General features: G+C 39.5%; 1 protein-coding gene across 1 annotated transcript; it reads right to left on the bottom strand.

Moving 5' to 3' along the window:
- Positions 1–1,229: 1,229 nt before the first annotated feature.
- On the bottom strand, positions 1,230–24,729 carry cdr2l (cerebellar degeneration-related protein 2-like). Its single transcript, XM_052138655.1, has 6 exons — positions 24,587–24,729; positions 24,207–24,334; positions 13,463–13,575; positions 10,597–10,745; positions 6,673–6,837; positions 1,230–3,037 (listed from the first exon to the last, which is right to left on the bottom strand). Exons 2-6 carry the CDS (start codon positions 24,283–24,285, stop codon positions 2,140–2,142), a joined length of 1,404 nt encoding a protein of 467 aa, XP_051994615.1. The 5' UTR covers positions 24,286–24,334; positions 24,587–24,729; the 3' UTR covers positions 1,230–2,139.
- Positions 24,730–24,948: the final 219 nt, after the last annotated feature.

Below are 24,948 nucleotides of genomic sequence, written 5' to 3' on the forward strand. Positions count from 1 at the left end.
CCAAATGCATAAATGTAGACAGCACGTTGGCCAAGCACTCACATTTGTGCACGTGTTCTTTTGTAAAGTACATTTCTGACTTTAGACAGTAGACGAATTACTGACAAATATAAACAAAACGTGGTTGGTTGCTTTATATGTCGCATAGGGGCAGGGTTATATAAAATAGTTAATACCACAAGAATAGACCTGTGTATTTGCCCATGACAGACTGCACAGGACACAAAATCTTTGGTGAATTTGTTATGCTTGAGAATATTACAATGCTAAAACAAAATTGTCTTGGAGTGGAACTTCGCAGTGGGGTTGGAAACCTTTAAAAGAGTGTGTGGTTTACATTATTCGTTTAGTAGATGCTTTTAAAAAAGTGACCTACAGATGAGAAGTACAACAGAAGCGATTCATCCCAAGGAGCCAGCAGTAAGAGAAGTGCCGGGTTACTCTAAAGGGGGGCATCACTTCCACTCATGGTTAAGGTTAGAGATAGGTGTGGCTAAAGAGCTACCTATACACCAATAAGCCAAAACCTTATGGCCACTCACAGGTGAATGTTGATCATCTCCAAACAAGGCCGCAAGTCAAGGTCTGGGTAGATTGAATGGTAAGAGAAAAATCAGTTTTCAGAACATGTTGAATGCAGGAGAAATGGGCTGGAGTAAAGACCTGAGTGATTTTGACAAGAGCCTAATTATTATGGCCGAGCATTTCTGAAATGGCAAGGCCTGTGTGGTGTTCCCAGTCAGCAGTGGTGAGTACCTATGACAGTGGTCCAAGGGGGGAGATTGTCTTGGTGCCAGATACCACAGGACAACTTCAGGGGTCTTGTAGAGTCCATGCCTCGGCAGGTCGGCATAGTTTTGGTGGCACATGGTCAAAATGTATTGGCTCATCAGTGCATCTTTGCTGGCAGTTTGGAGCTTCAGACCCTTTTTGGAGCTTAGCCTGTAGCTATATCCTTCTCGTGTTTTCCAAAGAAAAGCATTTTCTTAAACTTTTAAAATTGCAATTACTTCATGAAATTATAGTGCAGATTTTTCCAGTGACAATGTTTTTGAAGGGCAGACTGATACTCCAAATAAACAGTATTAATATCACGAGAATCACAAGAACTTTTTCAGAATGAGGGTTACCAACTGAACATTACCCTACAACAGAACCATCCTGATCTCTCAACGCAACAAACTCCTCCATTAAAGGTAATAAATGTATCAAACACCCTTAAAGCAAAGTGTCATTTAATATTGAACAAAAGTGTTTACACAACGCTTTGATTATTCATGATACTGTAATACACGTGATAAGAACATGAGAACGTAAATGAGCAATGATAAGCATCACAGGTATCCTTGGGGTGAATATGGTTACTGTCAAACCTATAGTAAGTATATGTTTCCTAAAAGTTCAACCCTGGAGAAGCACATTAGATACTAGGCAACTTCCTTTTAACAGACTAAGTCAACATTTGTCTCTTGATATGTGGCAACACACCATTTGGGAAACATTTGAACTAAATAACAGCTATTCCAATCGATTAACAGGAAGTTGCTACTTTACAGAGTATCATGTCACCTTAAAGAATGAATTAAGACATTCCATAAATGAGCAGAGGGAAATAATCAGGTGCTATGTTTAAGCAATAGTTCAACCAAATGAAAATTCTGACATTTACGCACTCTTGGCTCATTCCAAACCCATATGCTATAATTTTTTCATTGAAATAAACTGAGAAATTCATGAATATTCTTACTGCAGTTCATTTCCACATAACAGCAGTTAACATGAACATGTATGTCAAGCTCCAACACAACAATAAAAAAGCACCTTAAAAGTAGTCCATATGACTTCTGAGGCATATTCACAAGCAAATCAATCATATCGTTTTAGTAGAATTACAACGTAGTGCACAAGTCATATGGATTACTTTTATGGTGTTTTTTTTTTTTCCTAGTTGGAGCTTGACAGTCCTTGGTCACTATGACCTATCGTTGCATGGCAAGAGTCAAGTAAAGTTTCTTCAACAAAAAAAATTGTTTGTGTACTCTAGAAAAAAAATTAACAGCATGCAGGTTTGGAACAACCTAAGGGTAGTAAACAATGAACGATCTTTCATTTTTGGGTGAACGTCGTGACCCAAATGGGCTATTTTCCACTTTTCCTTCCTTTTGTGGTGGTTATGTCGCTCTTGGTCCTCTGCAAGCGAGAAAAGATCTCCTTGAAGAGGGCCTTGTACTCAGGAGTGTTCTGGCTCAGCCTCTTGTCCACAGCCTCCACCTGTCGGCTGATGCCCTCCAGGGCCTCTGGAGTTGAGGGTGTCTTGGGTGGAGTGGGTGGTTGCTGGGGCTCCATGGCCCGGCATTCCTTCATGGATGGGTCCCTAGATACAGGTCGTGAAGTTTGCACCTCAGCATGGCGTAGACTCTCCTCATGGCGTCTACACTTCCCTAGCAGCTCCTCATACTTCTCCAGAAGGGCGTGGTACTGCTCGTCCACCTCCCGTAGAATGGACATACCCCTCTTACGTACGCCATTGGCGTGAATTGCGTAGCTGCCTTTACGTCTACCTGAGGCATCAACAGCAGAAATGGCGTTCAGAGCAGTATCACTGCAGCTCTTCCGGACTGGCACCGGACCGCTGGAATCAGTTGCATCCCCATTCTGCATTCCCGTCATAATGGCGTCATCTGGCGTGTCTGTTTCTGGGGCGTTGTTGAGAAGTGTTTGCTCAAAACCTTCTTCGCCACTCAGCAGGCATGCGCGAGACTTGCGTAGCAGCTGCATCTCCAGGAGCTCCGCCTCCAGCTCATACACACGCCGCTGACAATTCTCGGCACCCATTAGACGCTGTTCCAGGCGCTCAAACTCCTGTAGCACCGCAGCACATTCCCGCTCAGCGGCCTCACGCCGACTGCGTTCAGCTGCCACAGCTGCGCGCAAAGACGTCACCATCACACGCAAGTGCTCGTTCTCTTCGTCCACTGGCTGACATTCCTCTAGGTCACCACTGCCTGGGTAAGACACCTTGAAACCATCTTCATACCTGAAGGAGGAAGATGTAACATTTAGGTTTTGAGATGGCAATAATAGGTTCTTTTCCACCATCTGACCAAATGGTTCTTGTTAGGGAATCATGCCGTTCCATACCAATCCTTGTTGGAAAGGTTGGCTTTTTGGCTTGGTGCAGTGAAATCAGGATAAGAATGGATTGACTGAGCACGTGACCAATCATGAGTCGCCACGTCACTAAAGGTGTTTCATCAAAACAGTTTGCTGTCCTGAGTATAGTTAGCTAACAGTGCTGAAAAAACAGATTGTAATCATACTAACCCGAACTGGGCTTAAGTGAAAATGCTACTGGAACCGTTCCTCTCCGTGCTCAAACATTCGGCCTGATGGTGAAAAAGTGTATAATGTTGCAGGCATAGCAGGGTTGCACAATTAATGAAAACAATTCGATTTACAACATTCCATTTACATCTACTCCCGTTGCATCAGAATTAAATGATTTTTTTTTCAGTGGTTGTCCACTAGAATACATCATACGTCTGAATGCATAAGCGTGTCAACAATGGCGTGACAAAACTATAACGCTCCTATTAACTGTGCAACAGCAATGAAGTAATTAAGGAACAAAGTTCTTGGTTTGGAAGTCTTGGTATGGCATTAAAGAAAAAGCATATTAATGAAAATTTTATTTATTGAAATGAATAGTCGTGATCACAATATCAAGGTAAATAATCACCAATTATGATTTTTGGCATCATTGTGTATTTGGCAATATTTTCAGTCTCCCCACACCTTCACACCAAATAATTTCATGACTTTTAGTCATTTGTGATTACCAGATAAAGATTGTTTTTAAATTATTATATAGAAGTTATATTCAGATTAGCATACTACTATTCTACTCCATTTCTGTACAGGTGAAACTCGAAAAATTTGAATATCGTGCAAAAGTTCATTAATTTCAGTAATTCAACTTAAAAGGTGAAACTAATATATTATATAGACTCATTACAAGCAAAGTAAGATATTTCAAGCCTTTATTTGATATAATTTTGATTATTATGGCTTACAGCTTATGAAAACCCCAAATTCAGAATCTCAGAAAATTAGAATATTACATGAAATCAATAAAAAAAAAGGATTTTAAATACAGAAATGTCGGCCCTCTGAAAAGTACAATCATGCATATGTACCCAGTACTTGGTTTGGGCCCCTTTTGCATTAATTACTGCCTCAATGGGGCGTGGCATGGATGCTATCAGCCTGTGGCACTGCTGAGGTGTTATGGAAGACCAAGATGCTTCAATAGCGGCCTTCAGCTCTTCTGCATTGTTTGGTCTCATGTCTCATCTTTCTCTTGGCAATGCCCCATAGATTCTCTATGGGGTTCAGGTCAGGCGAGTTTGCTGGCCAATCAAGCACAGTAATACCATGGTCATTGAACCAGGTTTTGGTACTTTTGGCAGTGTGGGCAGGTGCCAAGTCCTGCTGGAAAATGAAGTCAGCATCTCCATAAAGCTTGTCTGCTGAAGGAAGCATGAAGTGCTCTAAAATGTCCCGGTAGACGGCTGCGTTGACTCTGGACTTAATAAAGCACAGTGGACCAACACCAGCCGATGACATGGCTCCCCAAACCAACACAGACTGTGGAAACTTCACACTGGACTTCAAGCATCTTGGATTGTGTGCCTCTCCATTCTTCCTCCAGACTCTGGGACCTTGGTTTCCAAATGAGATGCAAAATTTGCTCTCATCAGAAAAGAGGACTTTGGACCACTGAGCAACAGACCAGTTCTTTTTTTCTTTAGCCCAGGTAAGACGTTTGACATTTGAAGCCCATGTCCAGGACCCGTCTGTGTGTGGTGGCTCTTGATGCAGTAACTCCAGCCTCAGTCCACTCCTTGTGAAGCTCCCCACACATTTGAATGGCCTTTTCCTGACAATCCTCTCCAGGCTACGGTCATCCCTGCTGCTTGTGCACCTTTTTCTTCCACACTTTTCCATTCCACTTAACTTTCTGTTAATGTGCTTTGATACAGCACTTTGAGAACATCCAACTTCTTTTGCAATTACCTTTTGAGGCTTTCCCTCCTTGTGGAGGGTGTCAATGATGGTTTTCTGCACAACTGTCAGGTCAGCAGTCTTCCCCATGATTGTGAATTCAACTGAACCAGACTGAGAGACCATTTAAAGGCTCAGGAACCCTTTGCAGGTGTTTAGCTGATTAGAGTGTGACACTTTGAGCCTACAATACTGAACCTTTTCACAATATTCTAATTTTCTGAGATTCTGAATTTGGGGTTTTCATAAGCTGTAAGCCATAATAATCAAAATTATATCAAATAAAGGCTTGAAATATCTTACTTTGCTTGTAATGAGTCGATATAATATATTAGTTTCACCTTTTAAGTTGAATTACTGAAATTAATGAACTTTTGCACGATATTCTAATTTTTCGAGTTTCACCTGTATATACAGGAAGTATGTATACTGTCCATGCATGATATGCAAATACACTCACTGAGCACTTTATTTGGAACACTATGGTCCTAATGGTTCAAAGTGTTGTGCATTCTGTGATGCTCTTCTGCTCACTGCAATTGTACAGAGCAGTTATCTGAGTTACTGTAGACTTTGTCAGCTCAAACCAGTCTGGCCATTCTCTGTTGAACTCTCTCATCAACAAGACATTTCCAACCATAGAACTTCCAGGCACCATTCTAAGTAAATTCTAGAGACTGTTGTGCGTGAAAATCCCAGGAGATCAGCAGTTACAAAAATACTCAAACCATAGCCCATCTGACACCAACAATCATGTCACAGTTGAAATCACTGAGATCAAATTTTTTTCTGATGATTAACTGAAGCTCCTGACCTGTATCTGCATGATTTAATACAGCCACGGTTGGCTGATTAGGTAAATTGCATGAATAAGTAGATGTAGAGTTGTAACTAGTAAAGTGCTCAGTGAGTGTACCCGGATGACCTAATAAAGTTGCCAAAATACTGTATACAGCACATATTGGTCATACTGCACAAAATACTATCAACCTGTTTTTCCATTTCCAAAGTCATTTCAGCTGTCTTTTTAGCATTTATTTTTTTACTTATTTGAAAGTTTGAGACATTTTTATACACAATAGAAATAAAAATGGAAAATAACAGTTTTATGTCTCAGAAGTTGAAGAAACACCCTCATAAACAACATGATAAGGTCAAGTGACAATGTAGCATATGGCTGTTTGAAACATTTATCATGGAATAATGGCTAATTCTTGACTTACTACTAAATAAAATAGACAGTATACAATGCAGTATTCAGACTGCATGTACAAAAATACATTTAGATTCTGATTAAATATTCAAGTTGACCATGGCTAGTACATGTTTTATCATCAATAGAAATTTCCATGGACTATTTACATTAAATGTGTTTAAGAAAATACAAAACATTAATTCAGAATATACTATGAGTGGACTTTAATTATGGAGGAAAAAAGTACCAGGATTTAAGAGTAATGAACTCCAAATCTCCAAGCCATTTCATTCTTGGCAATTATTTGTCATTGCTTGGTAAAATATTGTTCCCTCTGTTATATTTTCTTTCCCTGGGGAGACATTTTTCTATAAGACATTGCTCAAATGCAGACATGATGAATGTGGATGTACCTGGGAGCGGTGCAGAGTTCTTTGAGGCAGGGGAAAGAGTGCACAGTCGTTCTCCTCTCCTTCTTCTCTCTGCGAACCCTGAGCTCTTCCAGTGTACGCAGTTCCTCCACACGAGCAGTGAGCGTATCCACCTGACCCTGCAGCATCTCCATAGTACTTGTCAATCTGCATGAATATATTTACATATAATCAGTTTATTTTTCTATCCGACCTACCACAACAAACCATTTCAGAAATGTATAGTACTTCTGCATTGACCATAATGGGTTGGATTCTGAGAAAATGTAGAAATACATGCTGGAGACTTGACTGCATTTCCTTCACCATCAGCTACAATTCATACGTTGGCAAAATTTATATTTGTCTACAAAATTAATTTTAAGTAGATAAGCATTATCCTTTATATCAAAAGGTTCAGATTTCAATAACTAAAAAGGTACTGAAATAAAACACAGTAATTTAAATGTACAGAAAAAAATAAAAAATATCTGCAAAACTTTAATTTATTTTACACTAAATACACATTATATTTAACACATTAAATACACAAATACATTAAATGTGGTATAAAAAATTATGCAAAAATTCTATTAAAATTATAGATGATAAAATATAATTGAAAAATAATAATAATATAGCTGTAAGCAGCAATTATCGAGGTCCAAGCACTTATATGGCGAGATTACTAAAATAATCATGTGTGCTAAGTTTGTTAAGTTTGAAACATGCGCTAATAAGATACAGGCCAATCGGTCATAATGGGCCACACCCAAAAATTTATTGCCTAATAGTTTTCTAATGACTTAATGATTCAAAATTCTGTTGAATCCAAGTGGTAGAAAACTTTTCTTGCTGAAATGAACATTCATGTGATTATTTGGGGGTAGGGGCGCCGTATAGGGGGGAAAGTTAGGACCATTCCAAGTGGTCCCAACAAATAGGTAAAAACTAATTTAATTAAAAAAACATTTATTATTATATTATACACTATATAAACCATCATCATTGAGTATATTTCAAATAATAATAAAGTTAATTATGTCTTTGATTTTACTTATTTTGGCAATAAAAGTTAAATATCCACATTGACCAAAAAGTAAACATCCATATTGCCGACCACCCCCCTGTCTCTGCATGAAATGGTTTGGTCCTGCCTTAGCGCGCTCATCAGTGAGTGAATGACGGTGTTTAGTTGCAGACAGTTAGTCGATGCGCCAGAAACACAGATTACAATGTTGAGTAGTATAAGAAAATCTGGCTTTCAAAAAAGGAAAGAGAGAAAAGAGAGAGAGGAAAGACAAAGGAAAGGGTGTCAATCTGTAACCCAGTTTTTCACCAAGAAAGGTGGGTAGCCTTTAGTCTGTGAGTGGTGAGACAGAGCGTATTTAGGCCACGGAACAATCCAACCGTCTCCATTGACTTTGCATTGCGAGAGGCTGGCTCCTTGTCATTTATGACTTATAACAAAAAACAAAACAATGTTTAAAAGCTGCTGTGTGACAAGGTATACAGCAAACAAGCTAAATAACCCAGAAATAATTTTTTATAAGCTGTCGACACCAAAAAAACGGTTTATTTCAGGACATAAAAGGAGACTACTACCCGAACTACTCTGAGAACTACGCCCACTGGAACGCGACATGATATTGTAAAAAGAAAAAAAAACATTCATAATTTTAACCATGTCGTTTGCTTATTTTACCACCCTATGTGAACCTGAGAGGAGGAGATATATTCAATTTACCCATTCTTCCTTCTGATGCTTCACGTCTTATTGCCTGTATCTACTTTTGTCTCCTTAAAGGCTGGCTTTTATGGTTCTGAAGCTTATAAAAATGTATTTCTGGGTTTAGTTAGGCATTTTCTGTCTTTTGTTATGTGTCATAAATGACAAGGAGGCAACCTCTCGCAATGCAAAGTCAACGGAGACGGTTGGATTGTCTTCCCTCCCGGTGGGCGTGGTCTTCAGATTATGACGCGTTGCGCTCAGTCTCTGTAGCTAGCTAGCTAAAAAAAATAAAAATAAGTTAGCTAGCTGCAGGTGTTAGCCTACATTTCATCAACATTTAATCAGTGCAGGGAAACTTTTAGCAAGATATTCATATTAAATCATTGTCCATGCCCCTTTTAGCGGACTTAACAACAGATGAGTCAGCAGCACCCCAGTCTCCCCATAACTGCACCCCTCCCTGTCCCTGTGAAGAAGGTGAGCAACATCGTGTAAATGACTTGGCATCATTCCAGGGAGTCTGTGTGGGGTTCTCTGTCTCTCTTGCTCTTTTTACCATAACAAAAAAAAATTGAAATATTTATTAATGACAGAAATCAAACACAAATTATTTTCTCACATAATGACCATTATGACATAAATAAAAAAAACAACCTCCTGTCTGTACTGGATGCAGTTAGAAACAATGAGTAGCTTACCTCAACCTGCATGTAAGTTACAGACAATATTAAAATAATCCAGTTTGATGCGTAAATTTAGACTGAATTTTGGCCGTTAAATGACATCTATAGATACAGACTTTATTATACCTTTTAATTTGATGTCACTGTTAGTGTTAGTTTATGACCATATTCCAAACCTCAAAACCTATAATAACCCTGATGTGAAAATTCCATTTTACACGTCAACTTTATTTTGTTGTTGGCATATACGTGCAGTTAAGTTAGAAAATCTGCTGTTTTCATTGTTTTGAGATGATGATGTTAATTTACTTTGAATAAAATTTAATATATATTTAGTTTTTTTCTTTTTTTATAATCTGTCATTCATTTTACAATAAAAATACATTGAGACTGTAAAGGATTGCCTTTTTTATGGTGACTTTTAATCTTGCATCAAAGAGTGAACTGCATACTGTATGCAGACTTGCATTTACAAATCACCAGCAGTAAATATTGTGCTAGTATTGAACTACAAGAAACAAGACAGTTGCAAGCCTTTGATTAGAGTTATGTAAAGCTTTTGATGGCAAAGTTAGGCCCTAGAGATGTGGTGACAACAGCTGCGCAGAAGGGGCCCAATTAGATTTTTTTGTCATGGGCCCAAAATTCCTGGCGGCACCCCTGTTTGGGGGCACTGAAGGATTTGTAGAAACTACATAATTTTAATCTAGACTATACTGTAGTTAATAGCAAAAACCTTAGTTATTTTATTATAGCGCCACCTGGTGATTGATTCTCCAAAAATTGTATGTATAGGTTCATGTTGTAGATGCTCTGCTTGCTTATAATAAGGTTCATGACCATCGGCATTTCCATTTTTTTTAATCAAAAATCTGTTTTTGCTTGCTATTATGGGATATGAAGTATAGATTGATGTAAAAAATGTATAATTTAAAACATTTTAGCACAAGGCTGCAATGTTACAAAATGTGAAAAAAAAAAAATGAAGGGGTCTGAATACTTTCTGAATGCACTGTATACTTGAGCACATTTAATATGAACTTTGACGATAAAGTTAAATATGCTGCTGTGTTGGACCAAATTAACCAAATTTTAACAACAGCATATCACATACAACCCAACAAGTACTAGCCAATTTACCAATGCTACTATGGTGAAGGCTTGGCTCATGAATATTAAATACAGAAGATGTTTGCCCAGTAGTTATAGTTTTGGCCACTAATCAGCTAACAAATAAGTCTTATAGTGATTGTTTGGCTAGTGAATATTACTGCAATTGCTTAAAAGCTCCAGAAAGGTTATAATGCAAAGTCAGCATGACCAAATTCATATTCATGAACTAATCCTTTGCATTAGGATTCATCATTTCGTAAAATAACTAAGTTGGACCATTGCCATAGAAATAAATGATAGCGCTTAAAATGTAAAATTATTGGTATTGACAGAACAGAATTTTTGGCATCCCTAGTGTGGAGTGTATCACCCATGATGCTCTGATAATTTATAGCTCACCTTTCAATCTTCTGTTGAGACCCTTTGCTCTCCAGCACCAGTTTCTCATTGGTTATCTCCAGCTCACGCGCCGTCACGTCCAACTGCTCGTACACTTTAGCGTGCTGCTCGTTCATGTCACGTAACATCTCCATCTGCTTGGTCAAGTACTAATACATAAAGAGGCATATGAATTAGCCATATTCCATTTACTGCACCAACAGTACATAGTACTGTATGGAGTCTAGGGACTATTAAAAATATTCACTATATATTCAGAATGATTCCGCTGGTGATTTAATATCAAGCAAAATATTGCGATGATTTTATACGCTTTTTATTTGGCTATTACATTTCCTAAATTAAGTGTCATTGGATGAGTTTCGCAATGTATTTCCTATCTTTGTCTAGCAACTAGCAAGCATGACAGCAGTAAGACAAAGATAGCGTCTCTGATTTAAACTTATGTAGCAAAAATGGTCATAGCCATAACATTACTAGTTTCACATATCTAAATGTTGTGCAAACTATACATAATGAGGCCATGTGAACTGTATCCAGATATATCCTCATCACAGCACGCCATTGTTCATGGATGTGTAATCGAGTCTTTGTTTTGGTGGATCTGGAACAGAGACAACACGACTGCTGCCTCCCACTGCACGCGCTCAGCTAACAGTCTCTCATCTGTAAACACGCTCTATATGCTCCGGCTCATAATGAGACGATTAGCTAAAGGAAATCAGTCAAAATGATTCTTTGCTGAGATTAAAGATGATGACAGGGTTGTGCTCAATTCAGAATTGAATTAAAAGGCCTTTTAAATTACATTTCAATTCTTCAATTTGAATAGAAATTGAGGTCGCAAACAGGATGTAGATAATCATAAAACTGCTGCGAGTGTAGGTTTTAATAATACATTTAATTTTCAGTGTGAATTACCCAAAACTTTATGATGAAAGAACACTTAATTTCCTATAATACTCGAATTCACCCCAAATTTTGATGTCACGATTTCTTTCTAAAAAGTTATCAGGAAAAAAGTGCCAGACATTTTGTGGCAAAATGAATTGTTGTTAACGGTCAGAGAAATATGTCTAATCAGTTCAGAGAAATATATTCGACGTATCAGTGATTATGACGACGTTTTATAGCACGTTAAAATAAAAAATCTCAGATTTTAAGAATGAAGTCATAACATTACGGGAACTATTTTGAGAATAATCTCATAATAGGCCTTTTATGAGAAAGTTAAAGTTTGGAGCTGTAAAATTTCGATAAAAAAGTTGTAGTATTATGATATAAGTTAATATGAGGATACATTTGTTAAGTTATTAACATAAAAGTGATTAGGGCTGTCAACTGGAGCGAGTTTTTAAATTGACGTTGTTTCCATCACACACAAGACGACGCAAAAATACATATGAACCATAGTGTTATAGTACTGCAAAGAAAATGTCTGGCTGTTAAAAAAAAAGTGCATTTCATTTTAACTAAACTGCATTAAATAAAATAGTGAAAAGATTTATCCAGCTAATTTTCTCAAATGTTCTGTAAAAAGTCAAAATGAGGGAAAACACTTCAGTAGACAGTTCTCTGTTAATGTGGTGTTACTACAGTATTATTACCCCACACTCGAGCTTCATAATAACAGTGATACCACCGTGTTTTTCATTCATTACAGTTGCATGTACGGTAGCAATATTTCCAGACAGTAGTGGTATGTGGCATTTGGTGGTGAAGTGGCTCAGACAACGTTACGTCTAAATTCATTGTTTTTCGTTTTTCAAACGTTTTCCAAAAGTTCCTCATCCATATTGAAACATCTGAAAATGCTGAAAAAGGACAGCCCAGTGTATTTTCCATGTAAAGTCCGAAATGTAATTGTCCTCGAATTGCGCCGCCGGACAGGAAATCCTAATAAACTTCCCATTGCCTTTAAAGGGATTTAATGGGATTTTTTGTTGTACAAAGTAACATTTATCTTTAACAATGCTATCAATGTGAACAGCAGGCACAACATGGCCGCTACAACTTGGGATTCCATCATAATTGTTTTGGGTTTAATGAATCACATGACAACGAATACGTCATCGTTTTCAAACATCTCTGTTTCCCTGTCCACACTACTAAGATGCCGTTTTCAAATGTATCCACTTGGGAGAGCATTTTCGAAAGCTCTGTTGAATGGAAGGCCAAAACGTAGAGGAAAAAAAAAGTAAAGAGGCATTTTCAAATGAAAACGTATTAGTGTGGATGTGGCCAAACATCCCAGGAGCACAACAGAATGGAACAGAACGTAAGGACTGTGAGACGCGAATTTTCAAACTGAACTAATTTCCTGACAAAGCATTTTAATAACTTAATCTGAGAAACGCTGATAAGAAAGACATTTTTGCGTCCATCCACATGGTTTTCCAATTGTTTTTCTATATAAACAATAAACATTGACTGTTTTGCTGCTTTTTGTAGTCTAGTGGAGGAACGCTGTAAAACGTGTCTCGAGACACCTGCGTTTTGTTCAACTTTATTTGTTGCACGGTATATAGACCGTTTTTAGTGCAGGAGTGCCATCGGTCTGAAGTCATCATCAGTGCTTGCCACACAATACAATTTTACCACTCAAATGTGAGAAATATTTTTAAATATTCAGTAGCAGATGTAACCCTCAATACCTCGGAGTCATTCACTGGTTGCCATTTCAGATTGCACATTGGGGTTTCTCAAAACATTTCTCCTTTATTCACGCAATATTATGCTACTAATTTTCCAACCCCGGATCAAGGCAGGATGTTTTAGCCACAAAAAGAATCTGATAACAGGATGCATTTCCACTGCTAAGCAGAAAACATGCTTATGCAGATGTCCGGCTGTTCTGGAGCTGTACCTCGATCTCCTGCACCTGCTCTTCATTGTTGATATACATCTGCTGCAGCGAGTCTTCCAGCTCCTTATTGCGCTCCAGGAGGGTTTTACCCAGCTCAGCGGCCAAGTGCAGATCTACAAGAAAAGAGACAATAGACAGTATTAGGAAAAGGGTTTAATGGAATTGGTTTGGAAACAAAGAAATACACCAACAATATAGCACAACCTGTCGTACCATTCTGATGTTATGTACCTCAAAAAATACTTAAGAGTATCAAACAATACTTTGATGTAATCGGCTTAAAAAAAAATAGGAAACTGATTATTTGACCCAAGATGTGTGTGTGCTGTGTATATTTATGCTCATTAGAGTATTGGGGCATTCCTGTTTTGACATCAGTTGTGAGTTGAATGTAGTGTGCACTTCATGTGAGAAGTGCTGCCTATTTAAAGCGTCCCAAATCAATCCCTATGAGGTTTTGTAAGAGACCCCCCCCGCGTTGCAGTTGGAATTAGTGGCTTCAGTGTGTGAAAACCAAAGAAGGGAGCGAAACGAGGTCAGAGAAAATCCTGCTGTTTAATTCTGCCAAAAGGAGGGTATTTATTTTATCCTCATGTTTTTTTATTAACATGAGCCAGCCAAGACACAACTGAAGAAATCAAACACAAGAGACAGAGCGGCTGATCATGCTCTGCTGAAACTGAAGTGTGTACAAAATGTGTACTTTATTACCTTTTTTAATAAAACTGATTTTTACCAGATCAAACATATTTTTAAAGACACTCATCATTTTCCAATTTTGTAAAGGTGATGTGTGTCATTTCTGCACCACTTGCATTACTAATCCCAAAATAAGCGTTTCGCTGATAAATACGGGACAGTAGGCATTCCATACAAGACATCTTCATTTCGGCCACAATACAGAACGTCCTGGCCTATGAAAAATGTCACTATCCTTCCCAGGGAGGAAGTGACATCATGGAAGGTGCTTCATTGGATGGAGTTGAGTCACTGGCCACTATTACTCTCATATGAGTGCAAAGATTTGTCACTGGATAGATGCTGTCAGCCATTAATACAAACATACCAAAATGAGGAACCACAAAGCACCACACGTATAAATCACACAAGAGCATTTTTGTGCCACAGTAGAACACGGCTTCTTCTGTCTGTGTGTGTGGTAACTGATCCCATGGGGAAGTTTACTGGAGAGAAACACAAACCACTGAGGTGAGGACACGCATATTGTAAAGTATTCTGTCCTGATTCATTGCAAGTACCTTTCTTGCAGTCCATTACAGACATGCACTGATTCAGACATTTTGGCCAATATCGATATATGATGCAGACAGTTATTTTAATGTGATGGACGATATTATATATCAATACTGTTTTTCTCCAATCTAGAATTTGACATGCTAAAATCAGGCATCAAATCATTATGAAGTAGAAAATATATAAGCAATAATAATGCATTTACTGTATCTTGTATTTATTCACAAACGTGTGTATCTGTTATAATTATTATGTAATTAAATAAACCATTTGGTTCTATTATTAATTGTATGAAAGCGAGAGAGAGAGCGAGAGAGAGAGAGATTTTAGTTTCTTTAATGTGATATTATACTATGTGTCGTTTGGCCTTGTGTATGTTTTTGTGTTTTCTCCAGGAGGAGGAGGAGATAACACCTACACATTGAACATCTAAATAACTCATGTCTCTGAATTATTTACAGTTATTGTGCCCTCTCGAATTTGACTTTACCAAAACAACTTCCAAGGATTTGAATTGCTCTCCTTGGTACTCCTTTGACGTAAAGGAATAATGAGTAGCCATAACTTATAGCTAACCTCTGATATCTGACCTCAAGTTTGTTTCAACCAAGGATGGGACCTCGATTCATGTTGTGGCTAACAATTATTGTTTGCACGAAGACGGAAATCCATATTTGTGATATGTTCAAATGTTTGAAGTAGTTGACCTACCAGAATGCTAGAAATTGTGGTACGATGATGTAATTTGCATATGACACTAATCGCTTTGCAAAGTTAACTTCACTTCGACTTCCTGTCTTTCTAACTGTTGTATCTCTTCGACTCATGAAGCCTACTGAACCTGCAGAGAACAATCAGAGTAAACTCTCTCATTTCATTTTAGCAATACCTGACCTCAAAACCTTATTCTTCAATATACATAAGACGCAGCGGTTACCCCCAACAGTACAGAAGAGATTTTACCAATAATAAAGATTAGAATGGAAGATATAAACAATAATAATAATAGGATTATAGTTTACAGTAAAAATTAGATATAACCAATAAACAAATTGTAATGTACAGTAGAAAATATATGTAGGTTAAATAGATTATAAATGTACTAGAGAAGAGATATAACCGATAATAAAGAAAATTATTACATTGTATTAGTTATATCGGCAATATATCGGCACAGCTGAAAAACACATTTTGGTCGACACTAGTAGATCTAAAATTACAACTGAATATAAAGAAACCCTGATATATTCAGATTCAAAAATCAGCCCAATCAAACTAATGCCAATAAAACATGAATATTGGCCGATTCTGATATGGTAATCAATATATTGAGCATCCCAGTGCATTACGGTTACATTAACAATTGTCGTAGAGTAGAACTGTGCATTCTTGGAATTTGTAACAACAGCATAATGTCATTTTCAGTACAGTAGAGGGCATTCTTAAAAACAGCTTTGAAACAAGGTCAGTAGTGTTCTCTGGAGGACACAGAACCCAAATTAAACTCTTCCAATGGGGATGTGCGCTCTCTTCTAAGGTGTATTTCCAAGGTACTGTGCACATTAGCAGGCAAGCACAACACACACATTAACTGACACCATGAGTCACCCGCCCGAGGCTCATGTGCACTGAGCATTTCTGCACGTGTAGATTCACATCAACTCAAACTGTCATGACAGCAAACCAAGAATAAGTGCAAATCCATTCACACCTGCTACACAGGCCAATTTAACACTACTTCACAGCAAATGTACATCTTTTACCTGCATGGAACGTAAGTTAAGCAAGTTTTGACAAGACAACTAGACAAGTCGTTCTTGGATGCAAAAGTTGCGAACAATACTTAGGTATTTTGGGTGGCTGCAAGGGTGATATGTGTTGAGTAGTTTGTACGTGTTGATATATGGTTGCTAGGTTGATGCTAGGGTGTTCCTGGTAGATGCTTGGTAGTTAAATACCGGTTAAAGTCAAAAGAGCCCACACCCTAGTCTCTATGATATTCTGCTGCCATTGCAAGAAACCCTTTAAGTTAGGAGAACCTTTAATGACAGTGTCCTTACAATTTTACTAAGGGTTTTCGTCAAGTAAGAGGTTTCTTGCAACTGGTCCCTAAATATGACTTGGGTCCCACCTTCAAGGCAAGTTTCTTCTTTTGCCCGCTTTATCATCAACCAGGTGAAAATCGCAAGTCTGATCACTTCGGAAAGTAACAGCACATGATTTGAGGTATCAATCATATCCGTACATGCATCTAAAACAGTGTGGAAAAAGTCTGCAATCTAATGTGCATGTGTATTCAAGAGTAAAAAATAAATAAAGCAAGTGATGTCTCCGTCAAAAAGAGACACTGATTGGCTATTTTAAAAAAAGGGGGGTAATGACATTGTTCCATTTCTTTTTCTACAAGTGGCCCATCTCCTCCCCCTTACACAGTTTGTGATGTAGTCTTTCACCCTTGTGTCTGACCAGCTGTATCGTCCCCTACAAATGAGACAGTGGTGTCTGGATCCCTAATCAGATCAGCCCAGCCTTAATTCCACCCAGTCAAATAGTGAATTGTGCAGAGAGAAACAGTAGAGCAGACAGCATGATCCATCTCATCCTCAGCTGCAGCAAACAGAATGCACACTAAAGCTGTTTGCTGTGTACGATTTAGGGTTAAGGACTGGGAAGTATGACAGTAAATATTGTGCAACGACAGAAATGTGTCAACCGGAAGAGATTTTGGTATACAGTTTATATTGCGGTAGAAATTAGCCAGCAGGACTGCTAGAATTTATTTGCAATTGAGAGTGATCAAGAAATATGGAGTCTTGAGAAATTTAAGAGCACAACGTGCCCCAAACAAGTCAAGATGTGGAAGAACATGTTATTAAGTGGTGTTTTTCACTGATAATACAAATTATAATATTATAAAAGATAACCTATAGTAAAAATTATAATGATAGAACGTTAAAATAGATAATAAAGATTATAATGGTAGATGAGATATAAAAGATAAAGATTGTAATGATAGAAAAGATCATCAACAATCCATATTTTAATGATAGAAAAGATATAAACAATAGTAAAGATTATAATTATAATAAAGATTGTAATGATAGAAATATAAAACCGATAATACTTAATATAATGATATAACCTTTAATAAAAATTATAATGATAGAAAAAATAAAACCGATAATACAAATTATAATAAGGATAGAAAATATATAGCCTACAGTAAAAATTATAATGATAGAAAAGATATAACCTATAGTAAAACAGAACCCTTTCTACGATTCGTGTTCGAGGGCTGAGCATACCAGTACAAAGTCCTCCCCTTCGGCCTGTCCCCGTCCCCTAGCATCTTCACAAAGGTCACAGAGGCCGCCCTTGCCTCGCTTAGGGAAGTGGGCATCTGCATACTCAACTATCTTGATGACTGGCTGATCCTAGCTCACTCTTGAGAGGCACTATGCGCCCACAGGGACCAGGTGCTCAGGCACCTCAGCCGTTTAGGGCTTCAGGTCAACTGGGAAAAGAGTAAGCTCTCCCTAGTTCAGAGCATCTCTTTTCTTGGCATGGATTTAGACTCAGTCTCAATGGTAGCACGCCTCACAAACGAGCGCACACAGTCGGTGCTGAATTGCCTCTCGTCATTCAAAATAGGCACTGTGGCATATGGCATCCTCAGCCGTGGTCGCGCCGCTAGGGTCGATGCATATGAGACCGCTTCAGCACTGGTTTCAGACTTGAGTCGCGAGATGGGCATGGTGCCGCAGCATGTATCGTGTGATCTTCCCCCCCCCCTGCCGTCAGCTATTCAAACCCTGGACAGACCTCTGCTTCCTGCGGACAGGAGTCCCCCTGCAGCAGGTGACCAGATGCATCGTGGTCACCACAGATGCCTCCAAAGTGTGCAATGGGCATGCAGCCGCCGATCGGGTCCGCGGCTGCTTTGGCACATTAACTGCCTAGAGTTGGTGGCTGTACTTCTTGCCTTGCAGATGTTTCTACCGCTGATCCAAGACAAGCACGTCTTGATCCACTGTGACGGTGGCATACATAAATCGCCAAGGTGGTGTGCGCGCTCGTCATATGTCATAACTCGCCCGCCATCTCCTCCTTTGGAGTCAGCACCAACTGAGGTAGCTGCACACCACTCATTTCCCGGGCCGCCTCAACACGACAGCGGACACGCGAGTGGAGGCTCCACCCCCAGGTGGTTCAGCTGATCTGGGACTGTTATGGCAAAGCACAGGTAGACCTGTTCGCTTACCAGGAGAACTCCCATTGCCCGCTCTGGTACTCCCTCAGGTCGGAGACAAGTCCCCTCGGGACAGATGCATTGCCACACAGCTGGCCCACGGGGGCTGCGCAAGTATGCATTTCCCCCAGTGAGCCTACTTGCACAGGTGCTGTGCAAGGTCAGGGAGGATGGGGAACAAGTCACTGTAATGGCCCCTTACTGGCCCACCCGGACTTTGTTCTCGGATCACATGCTCCTTGCAACAGAACCTACCTGGCAGATCCCCCTGAGGAAAGACCTTCTTTCTCAGGGACGGGGACCCTCTGGCATCTGCGCCCAGACCTCTGGAACCTCCACGTCTGGCCCCTGGATGGGATGCGGAAGATCTGAGTGGTATACCACCAGCTGTCGTAGACACCAACCAAGCCAGAGCTCCCTCCACCAGGCAGCTTTATGCCCTAAAGTGGCGCCTGTTCGCAAATTGGTGTTCTTCCCAATTTGAAGACCCGCAGAGGTGCACAGTTGGGTCAGTGCTCTCATTCCTACAGGGAAAGCTGGAGGGGCGGCTGTTCCTTCCACCTTACAGGTATACGTTGCTGCTATAGCGGCCCACCATGATGCGGTGGATGGTAAGTGCCTAGGAAAGCACAACCTGATTATCAGTTTTCTAAGAGGTGCCCGTAGGTTGAAACCTCCCAGGCGATGCCTGTTCCCCTCATGGGATCTTGGGACCCCTCCGTGGTCCTTGCTGGCCTTCAGAGAACCCCCTTCGAGCCTCTAGAATCAGTCGAGCTAAGTGCCCTCTCCCAGAAGACAACCCTCCTGATTGCGCTCGCTTCCATCAAGAGCGTCTGAGACCTGCAAGCGTTCTCTCTCAGCGACACTTACCACGAGTTCGGTCCGGCAGATGCGCATGTCATCCTAAGACCTCGACTGGGCTATGTGCCTAAGGTTCCTACTACCCCTTTCAGGGACCAGGTAGTGAACCTGCAAGAGCTGCCCCGGGAAGAGGCAGACCCAGCCTTATCGTTGCTGTGTCCGGTATGTACTTTACGTACCACACACAGTGCTTTAGACTCTCTGAGAAGCTCTTTGTTTGCTTTGGCAGACAGCGGAAAGGGAATGCTGTCTCCAAACAGAGGCTTGCCCACTGGGTAGTCAACACCATCGCACGACCCAGGCCGAGCCCGCCCCCTTGCGGGTTCGAACACACTCTACAAGAAGTGTGGCATCCTCATGGGCACTGGCCAAGGACACCTCTCTAACAGACATCTGTAGAGCAGCAGGCTGAGTGACACACATTACCTTTGCAAGATTCTGCAATCTCCGGGTTGAGTCGGTTTGACCGGGTGTACCACTGGCGCTGGCGCCTTTCCCTTCCACTGAGGCAAATACATGTGTGTTTTCTCCCAGGCGAGTCAACTAAACTCATGCTCCCTAGATGTCTTTCATCCCAAAGCCCTCTGGTCCGCGAATTCAGCGGAGAAATTCCCGACCAGACCCACTATGGGTACTAACTACTCTGTACTGGCATAGGTGCTCCACAGGGTTTGGCCTTCACGGATTAATCTCCCCATGCGTATTTTCTGCAGTAAGTTCCCCCTGCCAGCGGACCCGCTTCTCCCTTGGGCAGCCCCCTCTGCCCTCCATTTGCTGTGTGTGTAGCAACTCCTCCCTCGCTAGGCAGGATCAGCCACTGCGCCACTTCCACATTGGGTGGAATTTTATTTTAGTTATTATTTAGAATTTGTAATTATTAGTGGGGTATCGGGGAGGGTTACGTACAGTCTGATGCTCATGCTTCTTGGCACGCTATAGCTTGCTGCACCAGCATTAGCAGATCACGTAACATGGTTCAGTGTAGGTGGCGCTATTGAATAGGGACCTCTTTATGTCACTACAATCTACACAACGTCGAGTGAGTGATAGAAGGGGAATGTCTAAGTTACTAGTGTAACCCCCGTTCCCTGATGGAGGGAACGAGACGTTGTGTTCCCCTTGCCACAACACTGTACCAAGAAGCTGTGATGGCCAAACCTTATTCTCGGCATGATCCCTGCCTTTTAAATTATTTTCCTACCACCCACAGACTGTTCCAGAATCAAGGGGTCACCAAGTTACCAACTTTAAAACCAAGTGTTATGTCATTAATCAAAATGGCTCTAACAGGCCAACGCTGATATTTCACTCTTTTCAGATATGAGCAGGCACTTCCTGAAATGGCATTTCCTCTCATGATAGATTACTTTCTCCAACCGCCTGACAGATACTGAAGTAGATCAATATGGAGTCTCTGTAAGAGACCCTATGTAACCCCTAATTAGGCCATTAGCACAAAGTGCATGAATATTACTGATCTAACTTCATTATGAATGAATCAAACTCTAAAAAAAGCTCTTAGAGTTCTTCTTGTAGCTGCCCAATGCATTTCTGAAGCATGTCTTACATGGACACATCTCATATTACCATAACATTGCTGATAAACCAAAGTTGATATGGAAGCCATCATAAAACTGGATAAGACAGATTAAAATATTGAAATAGAAAAAACTATTCATCCAACAAGTAATATAACATATTAATCCAACTGTAGGCTGTTTATAGTTGCCAAGCAACATAGCAACTTGGCAGATTACTAGAGAACATGCACTCATAGTTGTGCATTTATTACCATTTTACGCTAGCTTCGATCACTGCTAAGCCAATCAGAGTTAAGAGACGGAGCTAGTCTTGTTACGATACCAAATTTTAGTAGTCTGTATCAATACCAGTAAAATTTCATGATGCGTGATACCAATTTGGATATCACACACAAAAAAAGGAAATATGCCTTTGAACACACTCCTTTTGCCTATTAAAATGTTACATTTCAATGTAAAAAATACTTTAAACAATATAATTTTTCCTTCAAGCATTTCTCAAAGTTTTTTTTATTTTTTTTTATTGAAATTATGAAGTACTTTAGTGAAGATCCTCACAACATAATCTAAAACACAACATTAGTTTTATTTTGTTATATAAAATGCTGCTGAAAAAAGCATTCAAGAATCAATAAAAACGTTGATGAAAACTTATATTCAGTACAACAGCACTATTGCTTGTGAGATATATGTTCAACATAATAATAATAATAATAATAATAATAAAATACATTTTACTAAAAACAAGTAATATTTTCTGTCACATCCATCAAGCTTTTATTTTGAATCTAACTTTATTTTGACATGAAGGCTCTGTCTTTTTGATGGTAATTTCACACTTCAGGATAAGACTTTATTATATGACCAATATGCGGCGATTTAATTATATAAATAAACTATATAGTCTGCAGGTGCTGCGCACTTCATGGTGAATAAGCGCTCTCTTCCATCATCAACTACAACATGCACAGTGATGCCCATAAAATTTGTTTTTTTTTTATCAGTCTGTGTTTTCAGCATGTGAGCATCTTCATGTATTCACTTTGCAGCATACATCACATGCAGACTGTATATTTATTTAATGAAATCGCATCTGTTTGTGGTTTAATTATCACACTAGGACCTAACACAATTTTATTTGAATAATTGTCTGTATAAAAGTATGAGCATTTGAAAGAAGACATGTCAGTCAGACAGTGTGCAGGGATGGAACTGAGTCTGTGTTTGGTACTGGTACTGTAGAAACACTGGTATTGTTACATCTTTTAACCAACTTACTACCAAAGTACCGGTACTTTTGACAACATTAGTTGGAACTATCCATTTTGTGAAGAAATATTTATCTGGCAAGTTAACATTGCAAAATTGGTCTTTTAAAGCACAAAACCTTAATGCACAGCTGCAAATTGATTATTTGACTTGTTTGATGTTAATTTTTTTTTTTTTACAGTAACTGTTGGGAGAGGAATAACTTGACCTAACCCTCCTTCCCAAATGAAGCACATCTGCATTCCTCATCGGCAAAATAATTATTGTTCCAAGTTACATTTCAACCAACTTCTTCAAATAGTGAGAGTTCTCCTGTTCCCTTCCTTTTCATTTTCACTGCACTGTCCCAGATCCTTCAAATCTAATTCACATTCGGATAATAGGTCATCAATATTACCTGTCTTTTAAAGTGCAGCCTCACAAAGTGTCCTGAAAATCATAAATACAGGCACAGCCGGTTCTATAGCTCAGCATTTTATGGTGATTCAATACAGAGGGCAGCGAGAGGGCAATGACATCATCCTAAACCAACAGAGACAGGATTTATGCAGTGCAACCTCTTTAAAAATCTAAATAATTGGGCTTTGAATGAAACAAATCGAAGTGGAATATAATCCAAACAGTGGGTCATTTAGCTGCAACAGCTACCAAAAGTATTTTAATCTGATAGTGTATACAGTACCCAGATAGCACACGTACATCTCCGAGATGTCCATTTCAGATCTTTTCATCTGGAAAGCATCACAAACTAATTATCATCTGCTAAACATCTTCAAAAGATCAGAGTTACAAACCATCTAAATCACAAATGTCTCAAAGACATCTGATGAATGTCGTATTGACAACCGAGACTAAACGTCATACAACAACCTAAAAAAATATGCCTTCCAGATGTAAACACACACAACAAATTATGTACGTGGGCTAACAGGGTATGGTTCTGTTTTCAAAAATGTATTGTGACTTTTGAATCAATAAGAGTGGAAATATTGTGTAAAATGGTTTCATTAAAATTTGGTGTGCTTCTTGGCATTATTCAATTGTATTTGCTATCATGAAAAATTATTATAGCCTATCTGCATGCATTAATGGCAATCAGCCACCCTGCTCTCTAGATATCGGCCAATAATAATACAAATAAACACCAGGTATTTCAGATTAATTCTTGATCAATATGGCTTTTTCATTGACTCTTATATTTTTCAGTTGTATCTCTCACCCCCAATCTGTATATTTGGTTTCATCCTTGCTTTGACCCCACAGTCACAGTTGAAAATGAGCAGATTAAATTCAGACTCAGCAAATGTGGTCACAGATACAAAGACGTCATCTCTTTCCCATCCATCCGTGATCCCAAATGGTCTGAAGTCTCAAGATGGGCATCTTTAACCTCCAACATTAACCCTTTGTAAATTCATTTAATAACATAGCCCGATCAAGTATAAATAAGCCCCACAAAAGGTTGATGAAATCATTGTTTCTTTAGACAATAATCCATTGGTTGTCATTCGAACATGCCTCACTCTTTGTTGGCAAACCGATGCGGTTTGTGGTGTCTTTCAGTTCTCACCTTGCTCCAGGTCTCTCTGGTCGTACCATGGCTCATCCTCCTCCGTTACAAACTCCTCCATCCTGCCGGCACGGAGCATCAGTCACTCGCGGTTAACGGGCTGCCCGGAAGCACAAAGATGTGCCGATCTATCAAAGTGATAAAAACAAATGATCACAGATGTTCCGACCTGACTCTTTTTTGGCATTTTAGGCAAAAGCGATTTCCTATGCGTCAAGACTGAACGCAGCGTTAAAAGGACACATTGTTTACGTAAAACCGTATTTTTACGGTTTATTGGTAAATAATTGTTATTTCATGCAGATGCAGCCTCCGCGGTGGAGTGATCCGCTCAATGCTGCGACAATACATTAATTTAACAATGACAGCGCGTTACTTACTGCAAATACACGCTCCGTTTGGGTGAAATATTCCGGCATGCCAGGAGAAATTTTCTTCGAGATCAAATATGTCACGCTGCTGACATTTAGTTCTGTCACATTGAACCCCTCCCACCCACAGCCGTGCAAAGCGCAGATATCTCTCCTCGTCCGCTTTGTTGAGTTCCTAACAACATCCCCGTTGGTTTCGCCCGAAATGTTTAGTTTAATATTCATGAGCTACGAATTCGCTATTGGAAGACTGCCAGGCCACGTCACCACATTCTATTCATATTTAAGAACCAAGCCTCCGCCATTGGAAGGGTATAAACAACGTCCTTGCGACGTAATTAATATTCATGAACCAAATCGTAGCCGGCTGA

Source organism: Xyrauchen texanus, chromosome 12 (genome assembly GCF_025860055.1).
Source record: "Xyrauchen texanus isolate HMW12.3.18 chromosome 12, RBS_HiC_50CHRs, whole genome shotgun sequence".
Lineage (NCBI taxonomy): Eukaryota > Metazoa > Chordata > Actinopteri > Cypriniformes > Catostomidae > Xyrauchen > Xyrauchen texanus.